This window comes from Dromiciops gliroides, chromosome 1 (genome assembly GCF_019393635.1).
Source record: "Dromiciops gliroides isolate mDroGli1 chromosome 1, mDroGli1.pri, whole genome shotgun sequence".
Taxonomy (NCBI): domain Eukaryota; kingdom Metazoa; phylum Chordata; class Mammalia; order Microbiotheria; family Microbiotheriidae; genus Dromiciops; species Dromiciops gliroides.
The window spans coordinates 66,965,318-66,990,237 of record NC_057861.1 but is presented as its reverse complement, the minus strand read 5'-3'; the positions used below and the strand labels follow the sequence as shown (position 1 = coordinate 66,990,237).

Sequence of the window (24,920 nt, the reverse complement as noted above, 5' to 3'; positions counted from 1 at the left end):
ATTGAATTCAATGTCTTGTTCTCATATCTGGAGAACAGGAAGAAATGCCTCCCCCTTTTATTTCTAAAGTCTTTTTGCCCTGCATACTCTCCTCCTCCCCCATCCCCCTCCATAAGAGTTCTTCTTTTCCTTTGAATAACAAAGGCAGCTGTACAGTATCTTGGTGATAATTTTGGAGGAAAATTGCTTACGTTTGTATGATTATTGATTTCGGTCACATTTTTGTTGGTACATTTAGTTGGGTTTCTCATCCTGCCCTTTTCTCCCCTTCCACCCCCCCCCCCCCATGCCAATTGTTCTGCCTTACTCCTGGAACCTGCCCTATTGTGAGTGAATGATTGGGCGAAACTGCTCAATTGTTTTTTAGACTTGAGTGTTTAAATATTCGTGGTGCTTTGCATAGATGCAGTGAATTTGATGCCTAAGGTGTGTCATTGTGAGTTTGATATCACTTCAAGATCTTTACTTTGTGATACAGCAGGTGTCAAGCAAGTGTTTTATAACCACGTTAAAGGGTAGCACTGAGTTTTTTGTTTTTTTAAAAACCTTCACACAACTTGAGATTGCAAGCCTCTTACCTGATGGTCTATGATAACTAATGTTAAAACTACTACTGCACAGCAAAAAGATTTTGGATGATTCATGAAGTTCATTCTTAGTTTGAATTATACTAAAAGAAGTTGAGCCGTTAAGTCTCTTGCGGTTTTTGCAAAGATGAATTAGGTATGAGAAGAGAGTTTCTATAAGAATGTATGATATTTCACAATTATGCTGTTGTTAGGGCGTAAGCCAGAGGAAGAGGGTGCTGAAGATAATGGACTAGAGGAAGATTCTGGAGATGGCCAGGTAAGTGAAATCATTTTGGTGGTGCAATATACTAGTTGGACATTTCAGTCCAAGTGGCTATTATATATCCTTTTTTTGTTTTTACAGGAGGACAATGAAACAAGTTTGGATAACTTGCAGGATATAGACATGATGGATATTAGTGTGTTAGATGAGACTGAAATAGATAATGGCAGTGCTGCTGACTGTGGTGAAGACTACAGTGCTGATAATATTCTTGACTCCTTGTCTGATAGTAAAGAAAATGCTGATGCAGAATTGAAACAACTTCCAGATCAGCTTACAGAACATACTGTAGGTAACTTGGAAACATCTCAGAAATGTACCAAAACATTTTTAAAATTCAAAGAAATGCAAGCATTGCTGTAGTATCTCTTACACATGTGGAATCAGAGTATTTTGAATCAAGTAGATACTGTTATTGTCAATAAAGACTTAATTTGGGATCTAAAAATTCATGGGATATGAAACTAATTATGTCCATTTAACACTTATCGTGGAGCTTATCAATTGTAAGGGATAGCTTGAACTTAGTTTCCATTATCAGTTTTCAACCTTTTGCCATATGTTACATTTTTGGCAGGGAGATGGGTTTAATCCTTTCAAGTACATAATACATTATCTGCATGATAGTAAAAGTTGTTAAAGGGTTGATTAGATATTACTCCCAACAAGAATCATTTTTTTGGCAGCCTTAGGACCATCTGGTTATCTTGGTGTGGACATTTTGTACTGGAATTAACATTTTTTTGTAAGATCTATAATCAACTGTAAACTGTAGTAAGTTTGAATTACAAGACTTAGCTTAAACACTTCACAGTTGGGGGCGGGGAGTGTAATTCTTAGTATTCTTTCAGCTGAGATTAAGTGAGCACAATTTGAATTGTAATAGGGCTGTGTTGATTTCGTCTTTGCAGGCTCATTGGAGCATTTCTGTGTTTACATCTAATTTCTTTTCTTGTAACATCAGTAAACTTTTCAAATTTAGAAAATAAAAAAGGGAACTATTTTATAACAGATTAGTTGTGTGACCATGGGTATTTAGCCTTCCAGTGCTCTAGAGCCTTCCCATTAATAAAATAATACCTTAGATCCCTTCTCCTTCTTTCTTCCCTTCTCTCCCTCTCCTACCACAAACTAAAGATGTTTGTAAATTTTCTTAACAGTTTTCCCTAGATATAGGTATTCCTATAGGTAAAAGGAACCTCAGAAGTTCTGTTTAATGTACCAAGTTCTGAATTTTAAAATTATACTAAGTTACATTTTAATTTGCAATCTTAAAACAGAGAAAAGAGAAAATAATGTAATTTTTCTATGGTGCTTTGATTCAAATCTACTGGAGTGTGGCTTACATGGGTCAAATATGATGTCTGGAAAATAATCAGTCTGGTGTTTTTTTTCTTCTTAGAATTGTAATGTCTTATTCAGACATCTGATGGCAAAGGTATGATTTTTTTTTCTGTTAGGTAATCTTTCATTTACTCTTTCAGGTGACTGGAGAAGGGGTTGGAAACAGTTTGGATGCTTCATCATCAGACTTCACTATAATTCAGGTAAATTATCTTATGGTGCTTAAGATGCTAGTATCTAGATTTAGAACTGTAAGGGACCTCAGTTTAGCTTGTCTGTCCCCTTCATTTTATAAATGAGGGAACTGAAAACCAGAGAAATGAATTGTAACCTAAGATCACACATGTAGTATAAGCAGAACCAGGATTTCAAGCCCTAGACCCTCTTATTTCAGTTCTAGTATTCTATGTACTGCTGCCTTTTAGTCCTGTCCACTTATCCTCCAAAATGTTTCTCACACCTGTCCCTTTCTTTCTCTTCTCATTGCTACCACCTTGTTGCAGGATCTTATCATCTCACGATAAGTTGAGATGGCACAGTTATAGGAAAAGGAGAGTGATCTTAGACCAGATCAGTATACTGTTATAGGACCAAAGTATGAATCAAAAGGTTTGGAGTTAGAGGGGGTCAGGAAATCTAGTTCCCTTATTTTAGATATAAAGACACTAAATCCCAGAAAGGTTAAATGACTTTTTCCTAAGATCAGTCAAATAATAAATGGCAGATCATGGGGCTCAATTCCCTGGTTCCAAATCCTAGTAATTTTTTTTTTTTTTGGTGAGGCAATTGGGGTTAAGTGATTTGCCCAGGGTCACACAGCTAGTAAGTGTTACGTGTCTGAGGTCGGATTTGAACTCAGGTCCTCCTGAATCCAGAGCTGGTGCTCTATCTACTGCGCCACCTAGCTGCCCCCAAATCCTAGTACTTTTAACACAACAACTGAAAACTGATTCGTTCAGTAATGATAGCATTATGAAGTTTAACTCTAGTGTACAATTTTGTTAAACTAGGTAAAGTGAAAATTGTGTGGAATTAATCAGATGTGAAAATGTGTAGAAGGTACCTGAAACTGAAAATCGTACAAATAACAGAAACATGCAAGATTTTTTGAAGATTCATTTGATCAGTGTTGGGTACACCCTCCATGGATGCAGATTTTGGCTTCTCTCTTGGGCTTTTGAAACTTTTTCCACTTGTGACCCCTTTTTGCCTGAGAAATTTGTACACAACCCTGAGTATATAGGTATATAAAATAGGTATACATAACCTTTTACTGTTGCCAGATTTTGCACAACCCCCATGTTCAGTTACAATCCATATGTAGTTGTGCCCCACAGTTTAAAAAGCTTTGCCTTAGTGGATAGTCTTCATGGGTTGTAATGACTAAAAGCATTCATCACTTAGTAGCCAGCTTTCTGATGATGAGTCTTGTCATTTAGCTACACTAGTCCTTAGATGAAGAATATGAAGTTTACCATCAGGTCTATAGCTAAAGATTTTTCCAGCCTGATAGGATCTGCCTGGGTTTGAGCACCATTTGGCATAGATTTCTCTAGTTCAAGATTTTGGTTTTGCATTGGTAAAAACTTGTGTTTTTCTGATATTCCATACAGTTTAAGATAATTTAAAAATGAATAATTCGAGTTATATCCATTGTTCTAAATGATTGTTTTTGGCAGCTTCACAGGCTAATAGTTTTCTGCTTGAACTGGGCAAAAGCAGATCTGCATAGAGACAAAATTGAGTGAGTCCAGAAAGAGAGGATTTAATAATCTATGTCTACAGTCTCAAAAATGAGGATTGAGACATAACCCTAATAGACCATTGGAGGGTGGGCAGTTGGTTCAAATATCACCCTCCTTGCAATAATAACAATCATAGGGCTTCCACACAACCAATACCTAAAAATCATTATTTCCTAACATTCCACCATTCCTGCTTTTTAAGCTCCTATCTCCCCTCCTATCCATTGTCATCAACCCTCCAAGTCAGCTGAAAACTTAAGGATACAGTACCTGCACAGGTACTATTAGGGAAATACCCCCTCTCCCCCACTGCTGCCCTCTAGGTTGCCCTTTGGGAATTTTAATCTTCCCTCCCCTATTCCCAACCCCAGCCTATTTTGTTTTACATGGGACAGTCACCGTATTATGTGTGTAATTTATAGATACACATAATGGGGAGGGGGTGTCTGCTCAAAAATGTTTTATTGATTAAAGTGTGCACTCAGAAAACATGGGAGACCACAGTTCTGTAGCAGTTGGTTCTTGTGAATTAGTTAGATGAAGAGTTTGTGTTAAGGAAAATGGAATTGACAAATTGAAAATGTCTAAAGTTAACTTGAAATGATTTTTTAAGTGCAATGAAATTTTTTGAGGGGCATTATTCTGTAAATTGTTAGGTAACATGTTACTCGCTTACTGTGGAAAATGATTGGTTATGGTGCTTTGCTTTATTTTTCTTCCTAGGATAATGAAGAGCCACCCTTGGAGCCAGGTACTGTTAAACAGAAACATGATAGTTATGGCTTGGCAATTTTCCCACTAATCTTTTTTTAAGCTTATTTTTTAAAAAGAAGTGTGACTGTTGTGTGTTATTTTAATGGTGGACAATCCGGATCGTACAAGGATCAGAGATTGGAAACCCAGTCATATCACCAGATCTGTGGAAGTTGTGTTCTGGTTAGTTGAGGTAAAATATTTGTTGAGATGAAATGGTTATTTACATCTCTTTAGCCACATTCTTTTAACTGATCTTGAAATAATTTACCCGAGTCATTCTTTGTGCTTCTACACATGAAACAGATCTTGTGATATTGTGCAGTATATTTATTTGGTAATTTTGATTAAAGCAGTTCAGGCAGTTTAAAGCTGTTTTAGGGAAAGTTAAAAACATAAGAAGTAACTGGATTCCAGAAGAGGAAAGACAGTTTCTACATGAGAATTCCAAACGTATTGTTCCCTTTCTGGACTGCAAATAATACTCCTGCACCGTTGGAAGAGTTTCTGGTTTTCATGTTGGACTGTTCTGTTAAAAGAAATTCAAAAGAAATTTGGAAATTGAGCTGTCAGTGAATGGTGATACTTTCGGTTAAAGACCTTGGACTTTGGAAGCTAAGTGTGAAGAGTGAAACAACAACGTAAAGAAGAATACCAAGAAACAGCCAGAAGGGTTTTGGGGGTTAAATCTTTGGGGTCCTTTTATCTTCCCTGTAGTTTTTGAGGCTTATATACTAGACTGTTGGAATGCAGGTAGTTTTAAACAGTATAAGTTTGTGTACATCAGGGTTTTCCAATCTCTGTGTAGCTAGCAGTTCTCTTCGTGTTAGTGTGGCAGCCGTGCCAGTTCCGCATTTGTGATTGCTTTATTTCCCTGGTAATTAAACCTTGTGCCATTCTATTCCTGTTAAATCCATAGAAAATGAGAAAATACTCGACATTTTGGGGGAAACTTGTAAGTCTGACCCACTAAAAGAAGAAGGTTCCGACCTGGAGCAGCCATTTTCACAGGATGCAAGTAGCGTGGGGCCAAACAAAAAGCTTGCAGAGGAAGAGGACAATTTTGTCACCGATCATCCAGAGGAGGAAGCAATAGATTTGGACAGCGAGTCAACACAAGCAATTGCCAGGAAGGCAGAAAAGCACTTAGATATAGTGAAAAGGGAAAAAAGCGAGCAGAAAGTAGACGAAGAGAAAATGGACTCTGACACTGTAGTGGTAGAGAACCTAAATGATCAGAGTAGCAAAGCATCAGAAAATGCAGAAGCTTCTATCGAGGAAGCCCAGGAAATGCCAGAGAAAGCCTCAAGCCCCGAAACCAAAGATAGCAAAGAAGACGTTAAGAAAAGTGAAGATGAAGCTATTAATGAAGATTCATCTGCTACTAAAGAGTCCTCTACCAATGAGGGCGGTGATCAGAAAATGAGGTTTGTTTTTTCTCAGTTCTAGACCAGATGCTATCTTTTTTTCATTGGTCATTTAATGACACACATAAGCTGTTTTCTTCAATTGGCCAGCCAGACTGATGAAATTGTAGTTTACTTCTAAAGATTGTTTTATTTCCCTTTGTGTATTTTTAATGGGTGATTTGATTTCTTTCCTTTTCTCAACCTAACATGGTTGTGTTTTTAAATTGTTCCTAATTGTTATCTTCAGCTAAAGAGAATTGACTTTAGGAATCTGACTTATTACTTTTTGTCAGATTTCCAATACAAGTTTGCAAAGCTGTCTTTTAAATTTTTATTTCAGACCTAGTTTTCTGGTAGGTATTAAGTTGTAGCACATGCCATACTTTTTTTGATTTAGTTTTCCTAATGCTTTTTCCTGCTTGAGTAACATTAACTTTTGTCTCTAGCTCTGTTGAGGACGACACAGATATAAAGCCAGCCTTAAAGGATGACAAAGGTATGGTTTTACTTAGGGGATAGATAAATTGATTATATATTTTCCCTATTTTGCAGAGGGTTATTCCTTAAATTTGTATCATTCTGTTCTCACCTTTTTAAAGATATGATTCAGGGGGCAGCTAGGTGGCGCAGTGGATAAAGTACCAGCCCTGGATTCAGGAGTACCTGAATTCAAATCCGGCCTCAGACATTTGACACTTACTAGCTGTGTGACCCTGAGCAAGTCACTTAACCCCCATTGCTCTGGAAAAAAAAATAGACACAGACTATTTTGAAACTTAGTTTTGAAAATCAGTTTTCCACCGATGCTTTCAATAAGACTGCAAGACACTATCTAATCTTATTATGAATAAGGCTAGTTTTTTACTATTTGGGAAATAGCATTTGACTTTTGGAGGTGGCCGTCATGTCCCAGTGCAGTGATAAAAGGCCATGTGACAACATCATGGTCATTTTTTTCCCCCTGACTGGCTAATTAAAGTTAAATGACCAATCTTAGAGGGTTGCCTGACAAATAGGAACCATTGGTTTAGGACCTTCACTTGTACCATGTTACTGGAGTTTGGTGCTTTTAATAATGTTTTCTGTTCTTGTGAGGTGCATGTACAAAATAACTTACTGCTACCACAAAGATTTTTTTATTTGGTGCCCTGAAAAGCTTTGGAAATTACTAAGGAACTTGAACTTGCAGAGCTGAAATTGTGCTTAAGTGGGTTTTTTTGTTTGTTTTAAAATAGTGGTTTCTGGTAAAGCAGTAATATCTTCTTTTTGAATTAGGTCGTGGTAGTAGCAGTTCTGGTAGGAATTTGTGGGTCAGTGGACTGTCTTCAACTACCAGAGCCACAGACTTGAAGAACCTTTTCAGCAAATATGGAAAGGTAAGGTCCTGTACCAGCTGGCCCCGCTGTTGTAGCTAGATTTAAGTGAACAATTCTAGCCTGAGGTGGCAGAGATATTTCTTAGTGCACTTTGAAAAACCTTTAATTGTTGCTGTTTTCTTTGTTTATATCACTATCCCTTCTGAGTGAATGCTTCTCTTTCTGTCCTTCAATAGAAGCTTACCTTAAAACAAATATTCAAGGAAAACAACCGTTGGCCCATCTGAAAATAGTATGCCTTCTGTACCTGTAGCTGACCACCCCTCCTGAAGGGCAGAGGGTCAACCAGCTTCTCTGTCAGCCATCTAAAATGTCTTTATTGGTCTGTATTGATCGGAGTTGTGAAGGTTTCCATTGTGTTTGCTTTCTTACTGGTTCTCTCCAGTCAACTTTTCCAAGTCACCAAGTTAACTTGTAACCTTTTGTTTCTTGGTCAAAACTCCATACAGGCAAGACATGACACTTTATAGTAGATGCCAACCATTATCTCAGGGACTGTACACTTTGTTGAATCCTTCTCAAAAGAGTTCAGTCACAAACAACAGATGTCAGTAGACTTGTTAATAGGTTTTGGCAAATAGGAACTAACGTATTTTGTTTGTTTTTTTTAGTGAGGCAATTGGGGTTAAGTGACTTGCCCAGGGTCACACAGCTAGTAAGTGTTAAGTGTCTGAGGTTGGATTTGAATTCAGGTACTCCTGACTCCAGGGCCGGTGCTCTATCCACTGCACCATATAGCTGCCCTGGAACTAACTTATTGAATTGCTGAATACCTGATTCTAAGAATAGAAATCATTTTGCTGATGAATCCTATTCTTGTTGTATCTTGTTGGAAAATTTATAAGTAGGCAAATTGTTGAAATGTGCTTTATGTTTTCAGCCATTTAAGGTTGATTTGATTTGTTCTACTACTAGTCACCAGTGTCTCAGTGGTAGGGATTTTATAGATTTATGTAATTTGTGGTCTGGAAAGGACCTTAGATGACATCTCATTACATTCCCTTACTTTACAGATAAGGAGAGCAAGGTCAAGCGCCTACTTTTCTGCCAGGCACTAAGGATACAACAACAAAAATTTTAAGAGTCCTTATCCTGAAGAAACTTGCATTCTATTGGGGGAAAAATAACATGAAAAAACATAAACACAAAATATATATTAATTTGGCGATAAGGAGGAAGGCACTAGCAAAAGGCAGAAAAGGCCTCATATAGGAGGTAGCACTTGAGCGCTTAGCTTTGGAGGTTACCAGGAATTCTGAGGCAGAAGAACAGGTGGTGAAATGGTTAGAATACTAGATTTGGAGCGACAAGAGCTGAATTCAAATCCTGCCTCAAACATTTACTAGCTATTTGACCCATGGCAAGTCATTTAACCCAAGCCTCAGTTTCTTCATATATAAAATGGGAGTAATAATGATATATAATGATAGGGATAATAACATAATGTGTTTTTCAAATTTTAGAGCACTATATAAATTTTTGTTGTTATTGTTGTGAGGTGAGAAGAGAGCATTCCAGGAATGGGGGACAGACTAATGTTATGCTTAGAGCTGGAGGTGGAAAGGCCTAAGTTCAGATCTAAACTCATATACTTTCTAGCTGTGTGATCCGGGCAAGTCACTTAACCTCCGTTTGACTTGGTTTTCTCATCTGCAAAATGGGATAATAAAAGCATCTACCTCCCAGTGTTATTGTGAGGATCAACTGAGGTAACATTTGTAAAGTGCTTAGCACAGAATGTGGCTCTTAGTAAGTGCTATATAAATGTTAGCTGCAGTAATTATTGCTGAAAACTACATAGCAGATGTTATATGAGAATTCAGTGTTCTTTCTCATTCTTCCCCCTTAATAGAACTTGGGCTGTGGGAGTGTAATACAGGTCAACATCTCCTTACAAGACTTGTAAATCTTCTATTGTACTGGATTTTATACTCCTTCCATGGCATGTAGAAGTAGAATTTTGTCCTAATCCTACCATAGGACAGTAAAGGCTCCAAACACGGCCACTTAAACAACTTGCTAAGATTTTTCACTGGGTTCTTCAGGTTGTTTTCTTGGCCATTTTTCCCAGAAATAGGTGTGACTTATAGACAGGAATTGAGAAAAGCTTTAAACGTATAAGTACAGTGGTAGTAGTTTTATTGTGATTAAAGTTAAGTGCTTTATTGAGAAGCAGTGTGATTAGTGGATAGAGAGCGACCTTGGAACCAGGAAGACTGACCTTCAAGCTCCACCCCTATATATATATAGGCCCTGAGCAAGTTGGATTAATTTTACATGTGCCTTAGGCAGCCTGCACAAGTAAATGTAGTTTGCACATCTGAGAGTTCCCTGTACTAGTAAAATCATCGGTCTAGTTCTTACCCATAAGAGGGTTGTTGGGGTGTGGTTTTTTTTAATAGTAATTGCCTGCGTTCCTTTGGATCTAACTTTTCATGAACAAAGGAAACACTATCCATGTAAAACAAGTTTTGGATTTGAAGGTTTACATGAAGTGAGAGTTAACATCAGCTCACACATAATAGCACTGTGGCTCCCTGGACACTAACTGTTCCTACTTCCTGTCTTGTGAGGTATAAAACTTCCTTTTATATAGTTTGAAGGATCTGGCAAGGGATATAGCAGTAGCCTCAATCCTAAAATGCTAAAACAAGGAGGAATTTGAGGAGATCATTTGGGCCAAACCTTTCATTTTGCAAATGTGGAAGCTGTTGCCAAGAGAGGTAAAAGGACTTGTCTAATGGCAGACTGAAAATTGTTGGCAGAGCTACCTCCCTGAATTGAAAATCAACTTGGCAATGTGCTGCCATGTTCTAGTGCTATGCTTTTTTTTTGCATTTTGCCTGATCTTGAGTATGATCTTTTAGAGACCCTTAAATAAATGTGAAGGCTGGTGTAACTTAGCTTGTAATGTAAGTAACAAACAGGTGAGGGAACAAGAAGCAGGGATGAACAGTTCTACACAATTCCAGATGAACCAGATGGAAGAAGATGGGCAAAATGGGAGGGATTCTGATTGAGTCACTAGATGTCTTTAGTGAGGCAGTATTTACTTATTTACTTGAATTTGAAGTTTAGTTTTTCCCATATGAAGGACAGGGACCAGGACCCTTAATCTTCACCTTCTTCACCTTTCGTTTTTGATCATTCGATTGTAAGGAACCTTCATAGTTTTAAAGAGTAGTTCCTATAACAGTGACAAGTATAATAATGACAACTACTTTTGGAAGTTATTGACTTATTATTAATTTGAACAATTTGTTACATTTGTGTAAAATTTTAAAAATAAAATTGTTTCTCTAAAGGTTGTTGGAGCCAAAGTGGTAACTAATGCTCGTAGTCCAGGGGCACGGTGTTATGGTTTTGTTACCATGTCTACATCTGATGAAGCCACAAAGTGTATTAACCACCTTCACCGAACAGAATTACATGGAAGGATGATCTCAGTAGAAAAAGTAAGTGGTAGCAGTTATGTACTGCTATGTATCATAATAATGAAAGAACTTCCCTGTTCATCATTTCTGGCCAAATTAATTTTAGGCCAAAAATGAGCCTGCTGGGAAGAAACCTTCTGACCGCAAAGACTGTGAAATAAAAAAGGAAAAATCAGGCAGCGGGGAAAGACATCATTCCACTGACTCCCGGCCTGAAAGGTAAAGGAGTTTTTAAAAATGTTGTTATTTAGTATTTTATGGGTCTTGGGGTAGGGAGGAGGACTTGGAAAAGGACCGTATACAGATGTGTCCTAGTGGTATGGAAGCTGTCAGCAGTAGCAATACCAGTGGAGGAAATTACTAGAAAGTATGGGTAAAGATCATTATAAATGAGGCAGTTGAAGCTCAGAGAGATAAGGTGACCCAGGGTCACCATAAGTGATTGAGATTCTGGTTCTCAGGTGAGTTCACTGTCCACAGTAATATTGCTGGTTATCAGGAGCACATTTCCCTTTCACATATTTGGTATAGTTAGTATTTGTGACTGTGGCTTGTCTCTGTACTCGAATTTCACCAAGATGATGTTGAAAAGACAAGATTTTTTTGTCATGAAAATATTAGATTATTTTAGCATTTAAATTGTTAAATAACCAAAATCATTAAAATTGTACATTTTCCTTTTCACTTTAGTTATGAAGGATGATTTTAAAGATGAGCCTGTATCCCCATACTTCCCAGTGTCTTTCTAAGATAAGCCCAACAAATGTTTCCTCTTTTCCACACACTGGCAACATGATTTGTTTGCCATTATCTAGTTCTACTCAAACTCTGAAACTGAACCTTATGAAAAAAACACTTGTTAGGCTCATAGACCATTCATTGTTAATCATTTTCTTTTTGTATAGTTGGGAATAAAACCTATAATTTCATAAGCATTTTTTCAGATAAGACTTTGTAGAGAGTATTGACTAGAATGTAAGGTGGTAGAATATGGGAGCCTGCCCAAATGAGATGTTTGAATCATTGGAGCTAGATTTTTTTTTTCTCCTGTTCTTTGTGTGCCTGGTGATGTTATGGAGGATACCAGAGTATTCTCAAGAAGCTTATGATCTATCTCAGTGATATGAGAACGCATCTATTAAATAACTAAAAAATAACACCAGATATGAATGCCCAAATGCATGGTACTGTAAGGCAGTGCTGTTGGGGAAGAAGGAGAACATAGTGGGGAGACTTGATGGGAAAGGTATCATTTGAACTGAATTTTGAAGGAACAATAGGATTTCATTAGGGAGGTAGGAAAGTATAAAAACACTAACAATAATTTCTCTGTGTGCCAGGCACTGTCCTCAATACCCGGGGACAAGAAAGGTCAAAGGCAGTCCCTGCTGTCAAGGAGCTCACATTCTAGTGAGGGACACAATGCAAACAGATATGTGCAGACAAACACTATATGTCACAAATAGAAAATAATGAACAAGGCTTTCCTTTTTTTTCCATTAAAGAAGGCAGGAAGCAGAGATGGGGAGGGCAAGTATTCTAGGTATGGGGGACAGCCAGGGAAAATATTCAGATTTGGGAGATGGAGTGTTGTCTTCAAGAAACTGTCAGGAGACCAGTGTCATTGGATTGAAGAATCCATAGGTGAGGTGAGCTAGGACTGGAAAGGTGTGAGAAGGGCTTTAAATGATAGAGGAGTTTATATTTGATGCCAGGTATGGTAGGGAGGCCCTGGAGTTTAGGAGGAGGGAAGGATGTGATCTATTTAGATTCATTTTAATTTGAATTCCATCTTGAAAAATACAGTGCTTATTTTTCAGGTACTTGAGTCTTCTTACTCTGCTTTTTTAATAGAACTGTGATTAAGAGTGAGAAAAAAGATGATAAAAGGTCTGAAGACAGGAAGGATGAAAAAGACCATGATGAACTGAAACCTGGGTCAGCAGATCGTTCTAGAGCCACCAAATCAGGTAAATCATGTGGTGGAGTTAATTAAAAGAAACTAAACTCGGGGCAGCTAAGTGGCACAGTGGATGGAGCCTGAGTTCAGATCTGGTCTCAGACACTTAACACTTACTAGCTGTGTGACCCTGGGCAAGTCACTTAACCCCAATTGCCTCACTAAAAAAAAAATAAATAAAAAAAGAAACTAAACTAGTCAGTGGTATTAGATGTGTTCTGAGAATATAGCTTAACAGTTGATTGCTGAATTTTGCTATTAATAGAAAATTCAGAAAAGATGTTCGAAATGAAAATTCAGGAAAGCAATTCTCCTTCAGTGATGAAATTGACCTTAAGGGAAAAAAAGTTTATATAATCATCAACAAAACATACCTATATAATAAATCTTTACATAAAGCCCCTTCCATTTAATAAAGGAACACCAAATGAATTATTACATAACAAATAAGCATAAAATGCATGTGCTTGTTTCCCTTCTAAGCCAATCTGAAACTGCTATTTTTGTCTTTTAAAAAAGACTTTTTAGAAAAAGTATGTCTAGTTTTGCAGTTGCTAATCTTTGTGTCTTCATATAGGTCTTCTCATATGTAGTCTGGCATTGCCCTTTTGTTGTTGTTGTTGTTGAGGTAATTGGAGTTAAGTGACTTGCCCAGGGTCACACAGTGACCCTGTGTCAAGTGTCTGAGGTCAGATTTGAACTCAGGTCCTCCTGAATCCAGGGCTGGTGTTTTATCCACTCTGCCACCTAGCTGCCCCCACATTGCCCTTTTTAAAAAACCAAATCGCCAGAAATCTGAAAACATTAATAGTAAGAATTACTCATGTTTGTGGGTAATCTTTGACTCCTGAATCCTTGTTCTGTTTTAATAGATTTTAGTTCAGTAGAGAATTGTGCAGGAGTATGGCAGTTATCTAAACAATAATAAACTTGGCTTTTATAAATTTTGTCTAATTGCAAGCATTTAAATTAAGTATATTATTAAATAGAATATGTACTGGAGCCTTTTTTTGCTATCATATATGCTTCCCTTTCCCATGAAACCAAAATGCTGAAACGGGGGTGGCGGTGGTATTGAGGGTCCAAATCAGGCCAGTAGTAATTAAAGATTCCTCCTGATACTTTGTGAGCTTTATCATGTGTGTTGTGTGTGTAAGTCTCTGTATATGTGTGCATAATTCTACACTACACTCAACCCATCCCTGCTTTAGAAGCATTGGAATTTTTTGTACATTATTACGTGCTGGATTCTAAATGTTTGTGTTAATTTATCAGAGATTCAATCAGATGTCAGACAGGTTGTTTTAAAGATGGCTGTCAAGTTTTGTAAACTTAATCAAGCAGGTAATTTGTGGAAGGTAGAGTTGGATGGTTTTGCTTTAGGGAAAGAGAATAGATTCTGAAGCATATAATATCCTAAGATAAATGTAGAGGAAGTGAACATATCTGTTTCACTTTGTCATTCTGTACAGGGGAACAGCAGTGTATTGATTTAGAGAACATAGACTGAGATTCTGCCGCACTCTTAAATATGTGGGAGGAATAAAAATCAATAGCTTTGTTATTCTAGGTTCTACTGTGGCATTGTGAGGAATAGTAGAAATCCACAGTGTATGTATATGTGCATCTATACAAAAGGACAGATCATCTTACTAGAGAAACTTAAGTTTTAAAATATGGTTGTAGGATTTTTTCAAATCAACTTCAAAATAATTGATCTGTAATTAGCTATTTTTGAGACTCAAAACATGAAATCTTAGTCACAAAAGTGGAAATTTGCCAATCTTAACATTTCTACTAGGGTCATAAGAAATGTCAGATTGCGTGAGAACAATTTCTAATGATAAAGTTTAGAATTTTAAGCAAAATTTTGAGGAATGACTATTAAAACATAGAAAATTTTGGAAGACAGCATAACTAATATGATTTTGTAATCTGTTATATTTGAAGGAAGCAGAGGGACAGAACGGACAGTTGTAATGGACAAGTCAAAGGGGGAACCTGTCATTAGTGTGAAAACTACAACCAGGTCTAAAGATCGGGTAAGTATCATGTCTGGGGTCCAGTTTCTTTTTGAGGGGCACTTTTATATTTTACATTTTGGAGTAGGTGTGTCTGTTGGTTTTGTGTATAATGTGTTTAAATGCTCTAGCAGTGATGATTGACAATGTGAAATGTAACTTTCAGTATGTTTATATTTTAAAAACCCCAATTTTTTCTTTTAGAGGGAAAGGGGAGAAAATAGAGATGAGAGAGATTATTGAAGGCCTGGGGGAGGTTTTGAGGCAACACACTTGTCTTAGAATAATCTTTGCTTAGGAAAATTTAAACCAATGGTTGTCTTGAAGTGCTAGAACATCATGACGGTTCCTTCTTAACTGTAAACTTCCATATTTTTAATGCGGTATTCCAGTTCCACTTAAGAGACTGTTTTATGAATCATTCAGCAAATATAGATCATTCCAATACATCCGTTTCTTTAACTGAAATTAAATGTACGTACACAAAATTAAGATCTAAAATATGTTTTCAAAATATCTGCCCCCATTTTGCTGATACTTCATCAGACCACACCTCCTTCTGTGAAGTAAATTGACACAGGAAATACAGCTCACCATTGCAGGGGAAAGACACAGACTTTCCAAGTTAAAAGGTAAGTTTTACTCATTGGTTAATTTAATAGCAGTTTAAATTTTTTTTTTTTGGTTAATTTAATAAAGCCCTATTAAATTAACCAGAAAGTAAACTAGAACTCCTTTTAAAGTTGTCTTCCATACTATCAGATGGTGTGCTGCATTTCCTGTGATCTTATGTTCTACACTTAGATGTTTAACATAGTAATAATAGTGGTTTTTTTTTTTATGAAGTCAGCTATGACCTTTTAAAAAAAACAAAACAATTTTAGACATTGTATCTAAAATGTCTATTAAATTAGTCAGGAGAGCTGTACTTTTTTCTTAGCTAATTCTCATGTAAATTGATAAGCTTCAGATATTTTGAGAATGTCAGGAGCGAGCAGCAGGATTTGCAGAAGTTGACTTTGCCTCATTAAAAAGTCCATTTGCATAAAGGAGTGTAAGATTTCTTCTTCTTAAAGACTTTTTTGTCCAGTCAGAATGACTGGTAGAAAAGTGAAAAGTTCAATTGACTAGTAATTTTCGTACCTCTCCACCCACATCATAGTTAGTTTTACCTAGACATATCCTATGTAACTAGGTGGCTGCTCTCTTAGAAACTAATTATTTATTGAATTACAAAAGTATTTTGTCCCAGAAATGTTACTGAAGGAAAAGATTGATTGCACATGAGTTTTCTGACATTTTCTGAATTTGTTTTTGTTTTTATTTTTTGCTCTTTGAATTTTGAAAGCCTGATTTTCTTTATGTATGTAATGAAAGGCATTACCTGACATTTATTTACTTTGATTAGTGGACTGGATTGCCTGTAGGCTGCTGCATGTACTCTATTAAACTCCTTAGATTTATCTTGTGTTTATATTCTTTAGATCTCTTTCTTATCCAGGAATTCTAATACTTCATATAAGTTAAATGGGACAAATGATCCTAGTATGATTCACATACGGATATTTGATTTTCACTGAATATTTGCTATAATCACACTTTTGAGATTAATTTTTTTTTTTTTTAAAAACCTTTGGTAAACAGAGCTCTAAAAGTCAGGATCGAAAATCAGAAAGCAAAGAAAAGAGAGACATTTTGTCGTTTGATAAGATCAAAGAACAGCGGGAACGGGAACGGCAAAGGCAGCGAGAACGAGAAATCAGAGAAACTGAAAGACGTAGGTGAGTAGAAAACAAAAATAATTAACTTGAGTTTTCTCCCCAGAGGAAGTTATTGTTTTTCCCCCTCATCAGTATTTGGAGAGAGACCAGTTTTATTTCAGGGTGAACACTTAAATACATTTATCATGTCTTTAGTACCAGCAAACCAGGCCACCATACTTTCTGTAACATAGCTATCAAGTGGGAATCCAGATTTTACTTTTTTTTTTTCACTAAGGTGGCATTTACTATCTTTCAAGCCAACCCATTCTGCTTAGTATCAGCTTTTTTTTTTTTTTTTAGTGAGGCATTTGGGGTTAAGTGACTTGCCCAGGGTCACACAGCTAGTAATTGTTAAGTGTCTGAGACCGGATTTGAACTCAGGTACTCCTGACTCCAGGGCCAGTGCTTTATCCACTGCGCCACCTAGCCACCCCTAGTATCAGCTTTTTAATTGTGACAAAGGTGGTCTGTGAAGTAGTTGGAACTTGACCTATGTAGCTTCGGGTGGTTAGTACTTTGATGAAATGGTCCCTCAGCCAACCAAGTCAACAAGCATTTATTAAGTGCTATGTGCCAGGCACCATGCTAAGCACTAGGAATACAAAAAAAAGGCAAAAACAGACTCCATCGTCAAACTTACTATTTAGTGTCCCGGATTTTGACAGGATCTTAATAACTGTTTCCAAAGCTATTTTCAAATAAAAATGAGCAATTTGAATAGGCATTGTTTCATTGTGCTACGGGAAGGAGATGGATCAAAGTCATTTTTTTAAAAAATGCCTACATTGAATAGCAGCAGCCGGTAATTAACGTGCTGTAACAAGTCTTTACTACTAATAAACCCCCATGTTTCATTAAAAGACCCCAGATTTAAGAGTGGGGCAAGAGTTTTTATGGCTTTTGATTATTATACCACCTTAGGGTTTAGACTTCCTATCTTAGGGGCAGCTAGGTGGCGCGGTGGATTGAGCACCAGCCCTGGATTCAGAAGGACTTGAGTTCAAATTCGGCCTCAGACACTTAACACTTACTAGCTATGTGACCCTAGGCAAGTCCTTAATCCCAATTGCCTCACCAAAAAAAAAAAAAAAAAAAGACTTCCTATCTTATGTCAGGTTATATTTTTAATCATCATTTAATGTAACAAAGAACTTCAGCATACCTAACATTTAGGAATACTTTAAACTGATAACAAATTTTCTCTTTAAAAACATACATCTTGAAAGTTTATTTAGTAACTCTATGGAAGTTACAGACTTTTATTCTCCTTGGCCTTGGTTTAAAAGAGAAGATGGCATTTCATGGCAGAAAAAAAGATTACAGGACCTAACCCTAACTCTATAAACCCTAAGTTTATATCCTAGCTCTAATGATAGGAGTATAACCATGAGCAAGTAATTTTACCTTTCTCAGTCTTGATTTCCTCATTGGTAAAATGGGTGCATGATACTTAATTATACATCATGTGACATAATAACTGTCAAGGAGTTTGTGTAAGGGAAGAGACTGTAATACCATGCATACTATGTGGTAGTTATAATTTTTAGGGATATTCATTAAAACTGTAAGGGGCTCTCTAGCTATACTGTCTAAAATATCTAATGAGTGGTTGCCAATAAATTATAAGCTTTAGCAAGAGTTTAGACTTTTAAGCATTTATTAAGGGGAATAAGAATTTGGTGAAGAGAGAAAGAGGTCTAGATTCAGCTATCTATCTCGGGGAGCTAGCATCTCCTCCTCCGCTTCCCCCTGAGGTCCTCGTGAAAGAGTGAGAGAGCAAGCCTCACCCCTTCTTTGTCCCACAATCCCATCCACACGCACACACAGCTCCAAGTTGATTGGCTGATAGCTTCGATAGACAGTATGAGCAAACATCACTTCCTGACGCCAAGGAACTGACCACATGGCTTGCCCTCAGATGCCTTCTTCTCATGGTGGAGCTTTCCTTACAGTAACTTTCCAGCAGGTGGTGTCACTCTGATCGTTACAAAATTAAAGGACTTTGTAAAAGAAGACGACCCCTCATAGAAAAATTCATGTACTTGAAAATGAACATTTTCACTATATGTATGGATTTAGCTTATCAATATAATGATTTCATTACATTTATGTTTTATAAAGTGCTTCATACAGTCTTCTGATTGTACTGATTTTCTTTACAGCCTAGCAAAGTGAGGCTCATGTGACACATGAGAGCTTTTCTGATTAAATCCAATGTCTCTTCTACTACCACAACCTTTTCCCCTATTCTAAAAACATCTATTTTGACTTTGAATTTCACTTTTTAATGCTTTCATGAATATTTTGTTCCCTTAATTCTCTCTAGTTTATTCTGTACCATTTTTTTTCTGTTAAGTTTTTTCCACATGAATGATGGATCAGCCCTGGGCAAATGAGTGAACATGTCGCTACCTTCTGACTAGTTGAATAGGACAAATAATCAGTGTTAAAAAAATATTTTTACATCTTTACATTTTGGAGAAACTGTTTACTTTGCATGTTAATTAACAGTTGGGTAGTGAGGTTATCCCTTTTTGAAAGAATTGTTGTGTACTTAATGAGGAGAGTTCCCACTCAGGAATATCTGTGTTTAATCAGAGAACGAGAGCAGCGGGAACGGGAGCAGCGCATTGATGCTTTCCGAGAACGAAAAGAGAAGGCCAGGCTGCATCGGGAACGTGTGCGACTTGAATGTCAGAGGCAGCGTCTTGAACGAGAGCGAATGGAGCGGGAAAGACTAGAAAGGGAGAGAATTCGTGTAGAGCAAGAAAGGAGAAAAGAACAGGAAAGGATCCATAGGGAGAGAGAGGAGCTTCGGCGCCAGCAGGAACAGTTACGCTATGAACAGGAGCGAAGGCCTGCTCTGAGAAGACCTTACGATGTAGATTCAAGGTAAAGACAACTGCCCTTGTGGATGGATGATTAATCATGCCCCGTGTTCTGGGTTCTACATCATTCAGGCCCCTGGCTTCTGCTTCTGGTCTTCTGGCTCAGCTGTACCTTCCTTCACCTGAAGGGGGTATGGAACAAGTAAATAGAATCTGAAGGAGTTGGGAAAAGACTTGAGGGATATTTCAGTTCAAGATTTTTAAAGCTTGCTAGTTGGGGCCAATAGGTGATGCACCGGCCCTGGATGCAGGAGAACCTGAGTTCAAATGTGGCCTCAGACACTTGACACTTACTAGCTGTGTGACCCTGAGCAAGTCACTTAACCCTCATTGCTGCCCCCCCCCAAAAAAAAAAAACTTAAAAAAAGAAAGAAAAAGTTTGCTATTTAAACCCTGCTTTCTGTAAGGTGCTAGAGCTACAAAAATGATTATGGCATAGGCTGTGCCCTCAAGGAGCTTACAGTTCATAGGGGAAAATGTAAACCCAGATAACTGATAGAAGGAGGTCGTGGGATGAGGCCAGCCAATTTTGACCTGGCCAGGCTTCAGAGGAATGGAGGCTGTAGCATTTGAGTTGGACCTTGAAGTAAGTTAGGGACCTTGATCAGCATATAGCAAGAGTCCATTTGAAAGGTGGGAAAAGTGATATTATTTTCATATCTCTTTCAGCATGTATGATTGAAAGTTGAAGTATAGTAATAGAAATCTGTTGATTGTCACCTTGATACATTGGTTGGAAGACATTAGTAACCCATAGAAATCTATAATTTTTCATGCCTTGAAATTCGTGAGTGATTCATTTCTTTTGGATTGAGCTTCCCTGTAAGTGTGCTTGGCAGGTGATACTTTCTGAAGGGATCTTACCCGATCCTTTTAAAACCAAACTCTTAGAGTTGAGAATTACCTTAGGAGGCCTCAATCCCTACTTGAAGAATAGTTCCATTACTTATTAAGGTGTTTGTTTTGAAAAACCCCAAAATATCGATTATGCCTAAATTGCTTTGGTAGCCTCAGTCCAGTACATCCTTAGTACAGTTGAAGAAGGGATGAGTAAAGGGTATTAAAGAAACTCGTCCATGGATTTAAAAGTAAGTTTATTGTTCTTCAGTATATCATTGGCACCGAATTGATAGTTATCACCCTACTAGCTGTGAGTCTTAATTTTCCTGTAAAATTCAGCAAAAAATAATTGGATAGTATCCTAATTGTGTATTACCTACTCTAATTCCCTTGGCTTTATAGGAAACATGGGAGAAGGCTGAGTTTAGGGTAGGGAGGCAGTCAAGGTAAGAAGTCATACTTTATCATTCCAGGAGAATCAAATATTTCATTTCCCTCTTGTTCAAGCACATGCAGGGATCAAGGTATTAACTGTCCTGATACAATTAGCTCACAGCAGTCTTTTTCTTGAGATTGTCAAATTAGAATGCCAGTATGCCTCTTGGCAGTTTTAGGGATTTTAATTTATCAGATCAAAATGATAATGATTGAATGTGCAGAGATTAGCCCTGCAGGACATTTTAAATGAGACTTGATCTAGAGAGAGTGCTTTTTCTTCCCTTTTTTCTTTTATTCTTTTTCATAAATTAATTTTTAAAAAATCTTTTTTTGGCACACAAACAGACGAGATGATTCATATTGGGCAGAAGGAAAACGAGCTGCTCTGGATGACAGATACCGATCTGAGTTTAGCCGGCAAGATCGTTTTCATGACTTTGACCACAGGGACAGGAGCCGATACCAGGATCATTCAGTGGACAGGTTAGCTCCTCTCATTCCCTTCATGTTTAGAAATGTAGGCTCATGCATTTAGGTATTTCATTTTCTGAATAGGATACAGATGCAATTGTGAAATTGTCCTTTATAATTGTTCTTTACTTTTGGAACATGTTAACCAAGAACTTTTGACCCGCTGAATCTGTGATGCCTCCTTAGATAACAACGAAGAATAAATTTGGATGGTGTGTAGAAGTTTCTGGGAACACTTACAGAACCACAGTTTCAAAGCTAGAAGGAAGAATCCTTCTCATTTTGTAAAAGCTTAGACCCCAAAAGGTTGTTCTTTCCTTGAGCACGGGCAGTTAGTTAATTACCAGAATCTAGGTCTTCTGTCTCATAGGCCAATGCTCTTGTTATACAAATCAGGTTCTTGGCCTGACATTTTGGTGTTTCCTTTTGGGTCCATTAAAAAAAAAGTCTCAATTTTGAGAAAACATTAGGTCTACTAACATTTGTATTCAAGTCACCCACATTTACCTACACCATTTCATTTCCATAGCTACTCCATTTTTTTAGACTTCCACATTTTCATTTAAAACATCAAGTATTTCTTCCATTGATACACCCAGGGTTCTTTCCCAGATCTAGCAAAGAGAATAAACTACAAGGAGCAGAATATATTTTATTTTTCCTTTAGGATCTAAATTTTGGGAGACTGGCTATGCCTGTCAGTTTTTATTTTAATAGATGTGCCTGCTTTGTAGAATTAGTTCCAAATTTTTCATTTTGTAAAGTATAGCTCTACTTTGAGCTACCTGTCTTTTGGCCATTTCAGTGCTCATTAGCTCTTCTACCAGAGGGAAGGAAGGAAAATAGATGAAAGGTCAATTACAAGGTAGTTAAATTCATTATTTATTATTGTTAGCTCTGGGAAAATATTCGATATAAGGAAGTTGGACTTGTTAGTTAACAGATCAGAAGTTTTGGTGCATCTGTAGATTTTTGTATTAATCTGTGCTATTTTTGTTCCCTCTGACCACTTCCTAAATGATCGAAGTTCTGTCTCAGTGGTGTGAGGTTTCATGTCAGAGAACTGAGTAGATAAGAGGTGGTTGTGGAAGATTTTTGCAGGGGTATCTAAGCATTAGAGTCACTTCATTTTTCTCCCTGGGAAATTGGATAGGAATGAAATTTATGCCTTGTGGAAATAGTGTTAGATTTCACTTCAGAAATGTGATTTCGACTTCCTGAGAATGATAGAAAGAACTACCCAATGGTATTTTAATAATTGTTTTTGTTTCCCAGGAGGGAAGGTTCAAGGTCAGTGATGGGAGAAAGAGATGGGCAGGTGAGTTCAATCTTGAGATCTCCTTCTAACACATTCACTCTTCTTGGTAGTTTAAGTCACTTTTAGACTTGAGCTCCTCCTGATTATTTATCGGGCAGAATGAGTGTCAGAGTGAGTATGGCAGCAGAGCCCTTGACTTGGAATCACAAGACCTGGGTTTGAGGCCAGACTTTGGTGTTCATTAGCTCTGTGACCTTGGCTAGGCTTTGTCATTTCTTTGGGGATTAAATATAGAATAGGAATATTAATGCCTGTATCATATACCTCATTGCAGGGGGGTGGGGGGTGTGTGGCAGGGCCTGGGAAGAGTATTGAATAAATCATAAAAAGTGAGTTATTTTTCTTAACTATAGAGAACCAAAATAACTGATAAGAATCCAATTTTTAAAAAACCAAGTTCTCGTGTACAAGTGCCTGCTACTAGACAATCTAGATATACGGTGAGGGGAGCAAGTACTGAAAAAGTATGTCTTGAAGGTGTTCAATATTATGAAGAAAAGATGTGTTGTAAGAAAGTTAACAGTAATGTGATAGTATATTAAAGGCCAAGTGAATATTTTATTAGAAGGTTCTGTGGGATCATAGATTTAGAGCTAAAGGTAGACTTTAGAAGTTACTGAGTCCCAGAGATTAAGTAATCTACCCAGGGTCACACAGCTAGTAAGTGTCAGGTGGTATCTGAACCTAGATTTTCTTGATTCCAAGTCCAGTGCTCTACTTGAGTGGTGTCAAACCAAAATAGAAATGAGGACCACTGATTTGTAGATAAGGATCCCTGTGGGCTTCATGTTGGCTTAGTTGTAATGTTAGCTATGTCTTACTATATTTTTATTCATTTTGTTAAGTATTTCCCAGTTACATTTTAATCTGGTTCAGGCTGCAGGTCTGTAGACCACATGTTTGGCACCTCTGCTCTACTGCACTGACATTCAACAGATAGTGTGGCCTATGTAAGTTCCCTCACACACCAGACAGTCTGAACAGTGCAGGGCCAGAGGAGGTGAGGTCCCCCAGAGCATGGTCTCTGGAGATCAAGTGATGTAGAATGTAATAGCAGTAGTGTATGGAGCACAAGAAGATGGCCAGAGTGGGCTGGCTTGATAGATTAGGCCATATCTGATTCCATTAATAAGTTAATTTCAAATCAAAAGATTCAGAAAGGCATCTGTGAGATTTGGTTCATTTCTTACTTTGGTTTGTCTTGAATATTTTCCAGATCCATGATTCATAATCATGATATTAATAGTTTTCATTTCCACAACTATCTTTGGTTACCAGAATGTTTTTTTTCAAGGGTTGGTGGTAGTCCAATAGCAATGGCTATTCTAACCAAAATTCTTTATGTTGATCACGGAGTGCTTCGAGGTCCAAATATATTTTTGTCCCTTTTGAATTGGTAACTTTTTTCATAGAAAGGTGCTACTTCATTAAATAAGTTTGAGTATTATGTTCTTTATATGTGAATATCATCTTATTTTGTCATAGAATTACTTCTTGGTTCTCTAATGCTATAATTATAGATATTTCAGCAGAACAGAAATAGGAAGTTTTACCACTTAGTTGAGAAGGAAGGAAACAAGTATTTTTTAAGTGCCTACTAAATGCCAGGCACCATGCCAAGTACTTTACAAATAATCTCTCATTGTACTCTAATAACAGTCCTGGGAGATTGCTATTATTACCCCCATTTTATAAATTAGGAAATGAGACTGAGATTGTAAAGTGCTTTGCCCAGGGTCACCAAGCTAGTTAAATAGCTGAGGTCAGGGGCAGCTAGGTGGCTCAGTGGATAGAGCACCAGCCCTGGAGTCAGGAGGACCTGAGTTCAAATCCGGCCTCAGACACTTAACACTTACTAGCTGTGTGACCCTGGGCAAGTCACTTAACCCCAACTGCCTCACCAAAAAAAACACCATTTTTTTAAATATCTGAGGTCAGATTTGAATGCAGCCTCAGTACCCACTGCCCCACCTAGCTGAAAGGTCAGAAGGTATGTTTTTGGAGTAGGGTAACATCCTTCTGACTGTAGGCTAGAGTGTTCAAGCTAGAGAAAAGGGTGGAGGGAGGCTAAAGAACAACTTACTTTTCTCCAGATGTAGGTATCATTTTTGAAAGAAAAAAACACGAATTGGGAGTCCTCTAACATAGTAAGAGACTATAGCTGGGTCCCAATTAGTATGAATAACAAATCCAGTGAAGTGGTTTTATTATTCAAATTCACACTGCATGTTTCCACAAGATTAGAACCAGTTGGCATATTTTACATAATTTTAACTTGGAATAGTAGAAATTTGAATACACATGACCA

At 37.4% G+C, this 24,920-nt stretch overlaps 1 protein-coding gene across 5 annotated transcripts in view; it reads left to right on the top strand.

Moving 5' to 3' along the window:
- The window catches only part of SAFB2 (scaffold attachment factor B2), a 95,653-nt gene that overhangs the window by 7,703 nt on the left and 63,030 nt on the right, over positions 1-24,920 (top strand). For 3 of the 5 annotated variants that reach the window (XM_043968584.1, XM_043968579.1, XM_043968601.1), the window contains exons 3-17: positions 782-846; positions 934-1,140; positions 2,337-2,399; positions 4,665-4,692; positions 5,614-6,121; positions 6,550-6,599; positions 7,379-7,479; positions 10,785-10,934; positions 11,020-11,132; positions 12,768-12,883; positions 14,824-14,915; positions 16,539-16,675; positions 19,256-19,549; positions 21,169-21,306; positions 22,570-22,612. In XM_043968584.1, coding sequence (XP_043824519.1) covers positions 782-846; positions 934-1,140; positions 2,337-2,399; positions 4,665-4,692; positions 5,614-6,121; positions 6,550-6,599; positions 7,379-7,479; positions 10,785-10,934; positions 11,020-11,132; positions 12,768-12,883; positions 14,824-14,915; positions 16,539-16,675; positions 19,256-19,549; positions 21,169-21,306; positions 22,570-22,612 — 2,105 coding nt within the window. The remainder of the gene's footprint in view (positions 1-781; positions 847-933; positions 1,141-2,336; positions 2,400-4,664; positions 4,693-5,613; positions 6,122-6,549; positions 6,600-7,378; positions 7,480-10,784; positions 10,935-11,019; positions 11,133-12,767; positions 12,884-14,823; positions 14,916-16,538; positions 16,676-19,255; positions 19,550-21,168; positions 21,307-22,569; positions 22,613-24,920) is intronic. The other 2 variants (XM_043968592.1, XM_043968608.1) reach the window with 2 other exon arrangements.